The sequence below is a fragment of the Leiobunum rupestre genome, chromosome 11, assembly GCF_980474605.1.
Source record: "Leiobunum rupestre chromosome 11, qqLeiRupe1.1.hap1, whole genome shotgun sequence".
NCBI classification, from domain to species: Eukaryota; Metazoa; Arthropoda; class Arachnida; order Opiliones; family Sclerosomatidae; genus Leiobunum; species Leiobunum rupestre.
The window spans coordinates 4636410-4643499 of NC_143394.1; the positions used below are offsets into that span (position 1 = coordinate 4636410).

The 7090-nt window shown below is 33.8% G+C and overlaps 2 protein-coding genes across 2 annotated transcripts; one reads left to right on the plus strand and one right to left on the minus strand.

Moving 5' to 3' along the window:
* Window positions 1-248: 248 nt before the first annotated feature.
* LOC149921162 (DPH4 homolog) lies at window positions 249-1095 on the plus strand. Its single transcript, XM_090163529.1, has one exon. It carries the CDS (start codon window positions 649-651, stop codon window positions 1093-1095), a length of 447 nt encoding a protein of 148 aa, XP_090019655.1. The 5' UTR covers window positions 249-648.
* Window positions 1066-6780, minus strand: LOC149921163 (vacuolar protein sorting-associated protein 33B-like). Its single transcript, XM_090163528.1, has 14 exons — window positions 6580-6780; window positions 6178-6258; window positions 6057-6118; window positions 5861-5990; window positions 5659-5799; window positions 5396-5591; window positions 5254-5331; window positions 5120-5193; window positions 4969-5055; window positions 3483-3645; window positions 3063-3424; window positions 1660-1761; window positions 1314-1524; window positions 1066-1240 (listed from the first exon to the last, which is right to left on the minus strand). Exons 1-14 carry the CDS (start codon window positions 6655-6657, stop codon window positions 1161-1163), a joined length of 1845 nt encoding a protein of 614 aa, XP_090019654.1. The 5' UTR covers window positions 6658-6780; the 3' UTR covers window positions 1066-1160.
* Between the last annotated feature and the right edge of the window lie 310 nt (window positions 6781-7090).

A 7090-nucleotide genomic window follows, 5' to 3' on the forward strand; every position in this document is an offset into this window, starting at 1 on the left:
CCGTGGTAATTCATAAGCCGTTTAAGTCATTTTTTTTATTCTTTAGTTATAAGCTTTTATTCCCTTATTGTTCGGAAACAAAAGGTCGGGGCCCAGGGAAACCTTTCTGGCAAACCCTGTGTACGCTAAGCCACTGATGATAATATAGAATTATTAAAAAATTTTAAAAAATATTCAAAAAAGAGTTACGATAAAGTTAAAGTACGGACTTTTTAAATTCAGGTAATGTAAAGCAGCTAATTTGGCATTTCTTATCAAAATCAGATACGTTAAAAACATGACGGATCTGGCTGACTAGATATTGAAAAAGCTTATTTCCCAGACTCTTTGTAGTTGTGGCAATGCTGTGTACTTTTGAGGGAGGGAAAACGATTTGACAGTTTGATTCGAAAGTCGAGTGCGCAAGAATAAACCTTGACTTGTAGAAGTATTTTACAAAGAAGGGAAGTTTTATCTTAGACATTTCTTTATCCAAGATTTTATCTTGTAAAAGTTGACAAATTATATTCCAAAGAGGGGTAGTTTTAATTATTAGTGATTTAGATTTTACCAGATTTTTATTTTACTGTACATTGTAAACTGAGCTTTGGTTGCTTCACTATGTTTTAACCAATTTGAATTTTAATCTATTGATCAGAAATTGTTGTAATGGAGTACAAAAACGAACTAAATTATTATGAATTATTACAAGTTTCATCAGATGCGTCTAGAGAGGACATAAAACAGTCCTACCACAAACTGTTACTTCTACACCACCCAGATAAATCATCCACCTTTGTAACAGAAAATTCGGGAGAACAACTTGAACATTTCTGCAATATTGAGAAAGCTTGGAAAGTTTTGCAAGATGATATTTTACGAAAACGTTATGATGCGGAACTTAAGGCACAAGAAGGGCAAGATATTGGCCCTCTTCACGATGACAAAATGGACTTAAGTAAAATGGTACTGAATTCCCAAACCCAGTGTTACGAACATAGGTGTCGTTGTGGAGGATCATACATGTTGGAAGAGGAAGAAGCTTACGAATTTAAAAACACTTGTATAACTTTGTATTGTAATAGTTGTTCACTTTCAATAACAGTGCGCATTTAATTTAATAAAGTATAATTTATCTATTTACAAGGTTATGTACTATTACATATGCAATTTATAAATTATCACTTTTTATCATTTAAAAAATGAGAAAACAAGTTTTTACAGCTAAACATGGATGTGGTAGCGATCAAAAACGTGTGACCTAAATACCCAAAGTAAAGTTATTACCTTAAGCATATTCTTGATCTAATTTGTACCAGAACAAATATATTTACCTCTTTGACGTCCTAGAAATCTCAAGGCGGCAATTTCCGCATTTGTAACTCCTCCCAGGAAGAATACAAGAGTAGTTTTAGAAGAGGCAGACTCTTTGGAGAAACTGGAACCACTTGGTGCATTCCGCCTTTGGTCTTTATGTTTGATAGTGTACCCTGGCAGTTGCTTTAGGGGCTCTTCAATTAAAGATATCCCATCTTTTAGCAAAATCTTAAATCAAAATTGTCACAAAAAACATCAAATACTACTTTTTTAAAACAATGGATTCAAAGCTAGATGGCTTAAGAATTTAATACTAAATAGTAAAATATTATTTTATTTCTGTATATACAAGACGAAACTTACTTCATCTGCAAAGCGACAGCTTAGAGGAATGTACGTGCCACTAAACACATAACCGGAATTAGAAGGAATCAAATAGTTGTAATTTTCGTCATGAGGTGGTATCTTAAAAAAATTTAAGAATATAAATGATGAAAAGACATCTTGGTTGACGTAGAAATCTAACTCACTCTGATACTTATTTTTTATCAATTACCAACAATTAGGTTAATCTTTACTGATACCAATTTTTTCATATTTTATCAAAACCAATTTCTACCAAAAAAACTCGTCTTACCAACTTAACTACCCAAAGTTTTTGAGAAATTTGGCTTTTAAAAAATCCATTAAAATTAGTATCAGTAGTTTTTTAGATTACTGGGTAAGTATAGGCAATTTTAATGACACAGGGTTCGTACAAAATTTCCGGTATTAAATTCCCTGACATTTCCAGGTTTTCCCTGACTAAATTGCCAAATTTCCCTGACCATTTTTGTAGAATAAATTTATGTTTTGAGGTAAAATCTTGAAATATGTTAATTGTGTATTTTTAATACATTTTTCAAAAATTTATTTGCCGGATTTGTTTTTGGGGTCATTTTAAAATTCCCTCACTATTTTGGACCATTTTCAATTTCCCTGACTATTCCCTGACCATTGGGAATCATTTTAAAATTCCCTGACTTTTCCCTGACCTTTTGGAAACCTTTTAAAATTCCCTGACTTTTCCCTGACCTTTTGGAAACATTTTAAAATTCCCTGACTTTTCCCTGACCTTTTGGAAACATTTTAAAATTCCCTGACTTTTCCCTGACCTTTTGGAAACATTTTAAAATTCCCTGACTTTTCCCTGACCTTTTGGAAACATTTTAAAATTCCCTGACTTTTCCCTGACCTTTTGGAAACCTTTTAAAATTCCCTGACTTTTCCCTGACCTTTTGGAAACATTTTAAAATTCCCTGACTTTTCCAGGTTTTCCAGGTATTCCAGGTCGTGTACGAACCCTGTGACAATTAACAAGCAATTAATCATTAAAATCATGATATCAATAACTGTTCGTCTAAAATTATATAAAATGCCAGAAGTTTATGAAAAGACGTTATCGGATAGCAATAGCTTTAAAGTAAGACTCATTGCTCCCCCTCTCTCACTGAGTTCACTCCCCCTTCTAGCTGCATGTCAAAAACTTCCACATGAGAGAGGAGGGATGACACAGCAACAACAGAAGCTAAATGTTCCCCGCCAAAAACCGAGAGCATTTATCTCAACCGCTGGGTGCAGAAAAGCTCACGCACAGGAACTGTCTCGCCAGTTAAAAGAGTGGGGAATAACAAAGATTTGGCAACTGGAACCTCCCTATCCATGTCAGGGAAAATGCTTCTTAAAATATAATTTAATTAACTTTGAAAAATACTGAAATAACTTACCAAACCCAACTTTTTGGCTAAAGAAGTGAAGGAACTTTTTTTATAATTAACAGCTGCCATAAACTTTCCAGCAAGTTTGTTTGCCGTGGCAGCTCCTACAGTGTTCATTTGTACAGCGTTGGAAGAAGCTTGTTCTTTCAAGAGACCCAGTTTCTTCAAAGCGTGAATGGTAACTAAACGATCATGGCCATAACTCTGAAGAAAGTGTCCTATCAGCAGTTTGAAATCCCTGGTTGGAATCCCATCTTGAGTAATTGATAGTAGACACAACAGGCGAAGAGATTTCCAAATTGGTTCTTGCTTTATTATACATTCTTCAATGTAGTTGATCGATTCTCTCAAATCTTCACCTTCTAGTAAGGCTAATTTAGAAATTAATTGTCGCAATAAAAAATGGGATCATTACTAGAGGCGTCTTACATTGTTCAGTGTTGAGAAGTTGTTCAAATTCTTCAGCCTTTTCCTTAATTATTACCTCGCATGCGCCAATGTGAAGGGAAAGAGATTTGTGCTGTTGCTGCACATCTTTCAATTCAGCTTGAACAAATTTTTTCAAATCCATAATTTGCATCCCCCTTCTTTCCTAGAGAAAATTTTATAAATACAAAATGTGACAAGAAAATTAGACACTGAGAAAACGTTATATTACTGATGAGGGCAGACAAAAATAAGCAATAATTACTCTCGCAAATTTTTTTCTATCAATAATGACGAAAAAGTTATAATCATTTACATTTAGCACTGCGATTGTATAAGGATCCAGTACTCGACTCGAAAAGCCCTGATTACCTGGGTTTTCATTGCTGAATATTCAAATCAGGTTTCCAAAATTCCCTTAAACATTTTTTTCTTTCCAATGAACCCCAACTTGTGAATTTGGGAAGTGTCTAAACCTGTTAAACTGTGCAGCAACGAAACACAGTATAACTGTTGCACATGTGCTGATGGGAAAAATGATTCACCTTTGAGAGCACAAAGTATGGTTTTTCTATAGGAAACATTCGAAATCTGCTGGCATGTGCTAGTACTCGATTTCGTTTGAGTACTCGCTCAAGCTTCGAGCTTAGTTGAAAAGCTTGAAATTTGTTAGAGCCTTAAATCGAGGCCTAGGCTTACCTTTCGTGTACTAAAATCTATTATTCTTACCAAGGCACTAATTGCGAGCTTTTAAAAATGGCGGGAAAAGCTACTAAAAAATTCCTTTTAGTCTCGGCTTAAGATTTCTTGTTGGGTGCAAATATGGCTTCAAATAAACGTAAAAGCTCTGGCAGTAAATATTCTTTAAATGAAGAAATAGTAGAACCTAGTGATGAAAGTGAAGATTCTAGTTTAAATGATTCCTCATCTGATGAAAGTACAAGTTCTGATGAAATACAGCCCAGTGGCTAATTATTCGAGTACTCGAAACCACTTTTTAAACTAAGCCTAAAGGTTCGAAAGCTCAATAAAATTTACAAGCTCAGCTCGATACTCTAAAAGTGAAATTTTTCATAATCGAAGCTCGGCTCGAAACCCAAAAATCAAACATGCCTAGAAATCTGCTATTTACATATTTTTAAATATACATTAAATAAACCCAGTGACAAACAAAAGCCGAAAAACGTTTTTGAAGGTTCTATATCTAAGTGTTCCTGACTAAAATCTTACTATGTATGATCCATAATTCCTCAAAAATATTGATTAGGGACCTATGAAACAGGCTCACCAGGTGAACCATTCCCAATCTGCTTGCAAGAAGTCCTCCAACCTTTTCGCAGCTGTTACATTAAGCCTGCTACGAAGATGCATAGTCTAGCTTTTCAATATTTTAATTATAAACAAAACTTGCTAATTTTTGACGGACTTTCTAACTAACATAAGATTTTCTTAAGGGTGACATCTCAACAGCAAGAAGTGAAATACGTACATCGTGTTTTGATTTTAAATGCGTCGCCTTCTCCTTCAGTATATTAAATACGGTACTAAAATGGTTGTCCCTTATTTCTAAAAACACCTACAGAAGAAAAAAAATATCAGCTAATATTATAATAATAATTTTTAAAAAACAAGTTTCATACCGGATCAGAGCTATTCAGAGCGAGTTTGACTGGTTCGTTAGATCCCGTAACATTCTTTTCAAAAGTAACTTTCCCTAAAAATTTAAATTTGAGGAAAATTGTCCGTGACATGATATACAATCTTGTTGACTAACCTCCATTAATCCCAAAAATTTCATCCAACAAACTTTCATACGTCATTTGTGATAGAAATACAGAAGCGTAATCTGTGTCTACAATGGTAATTTGTTGTTAATAGGCAAATAATACATAAAAAATCTAATGAAACATGCTTACCTCTATCAATAAGTATAAGATTGCCTATAAGTGGAACAATGTTTGGCATCTCGACACAATGTTTCATAAGTTTCATAGTTTCAAAAACCATCTTCGCACACGTGCCCTGGCCGTATATATTGGGAATCACACCAATGAGTTTTTGTAACTGTATTAACGATGATCCAACTGTATGCACCCATGTATAATCTTCATCCTACCAAAAATTATAAAACAAAATATTAATTAAAAAAATTGTGACAATTTAAAAATTTATTCCGTACAAAAAAGAATGTGGGATAGAAATCCGGTATTTGAAGTGAAAATACATCGGTATCCATTGAAATAAGACCCAATGGAAATTCTTTTATAGTAACTTTTTCGTATACCCCTTCTTGCTCCAATAACATCTCACATATGTGCAACTAGAAAAAAAATAATTGAACAATAATTTGCTAAATTAAACTATTTACCTCTTTTATTTACCTTCCGTGGAATGTAAATGATATAATACTGTCTAGGTTTTATACTATTTCGACCAGTTTGCTGATCTACAGTTATTTGCTCCGCAATGAGTCTTGTAGCTTCTAATGTTGGCCTCGTAATGTAAACGCATCTACATATAGGGAGATTATTTTCTAAACTACCTATTTATTTGTTTAAAAATTAACTAGAGTCATACCTGAGAGTTTCGCCTAATGATGGCCCCGCTTTGAGTTCAAACACAACTTCAACTCCAACTGACTACAATTATAGCTATTATTTAGCACAAAATGATTCCAAATTTGTTTTTTTTTGCCTACTTTAAGCGCTCTGAGATTAGAAATTTGGTCCAAAAGTGCTGGCAATCCAGTTTCAAGCACAAGGTCTTTAATACCATCTATCTAATATAATATTACAGTTTAATATACTTCGAGGAAGCAATTCGATCGCACCTGCTCAATTTATGTAAGAAATTAGCAGTAGCGTAGCTTCTAGCAACTTGAAGGGGAAGATTTATACTGATATAGCAATTTCCACTGGGAAGCTCTGACAGTACTCCAAAATTGCTTGCACATTCATACCTCTCGGTAGAGTGTAAAACCTTTTCAGGCGCTCGAGATTACCCAGTGAAAACGCTATTACAGAACGTAAGCATTGGTTTCAGCCATCTTCTGCTGTGTAAAAAATGCCAAGGCAAAAAAAGGTTTAATCTAAAAACTTACAGATTTCAATAAATTTATCAAAATGCTTCCAGACGTGGTTCTGAGAATTTGATTTAGGGAGAAATTTCCGTCCTCCATAGCCACAATTTCAATATAATACCAAATATTTTTATATTTTTAATACAGTAAAAAGGAAAAGAAACACAGATTTTCAACAGACAATCTTGCAGACAGCTATATGAAAAATTATGAAATTCAATATTTTTCTATTCCACAAAACAGTCTTGGAAATAAGGAATTTTTTAAAACTAGACCTTAGGATTAGTGACCACTATTGTCTACAAAAATAAACTGGTCCTTAGGACTAGTGACCCTTACCATGATTTTTTTTTCTATTGGTCCCATTGTAAATGATTTTTTATGGAATGTGAAATGTGGATAGGTCTAAACTCTAGAAACCATATAAATGTTTATAATTCAAGAAGGCGCGAATCGTGAATCGCGCCGCGTGGTGTTTTACTTCATTATTCATTGTAACTTAATACCACTACTAAAAGTTGCTGGTAACTTC

What these genes read in the sequence shown, in the direction of transcription:
- LOC149921162 (XM_090163529.1), top strand. Translation starts at nt 649, where the DNA reads ATGGAGTACAAAAACGAACTAAATTATTATGAATTATTACAAGTTTCA.
- LOC149921163 (XM_090163528.1), bottom strand. Translation starts at nt 6,657, where the DNA reads ATGGAGGACGGAAATTTCTCCCTAAATCAAATTCTCAGAACCACGTCT. An exon ending in TCTTATACTTATTGATAGAG is followed by an intron (nt 5,332 to 5,395) that starts GTAAGCATGTTT and finishes TTACCATTGTAG; the next exon opens with ACACAGATTACGCTTCTGTA. An exon ending in AATTTTTGGGATTAATGGAG is followed by an intron (nt 5,194 to 5,253) that starts GTTAGTCAACAA and finishes TTAAATTTTTAG; the next exon opens with GGAAAGTTACTTTTGAAAAG.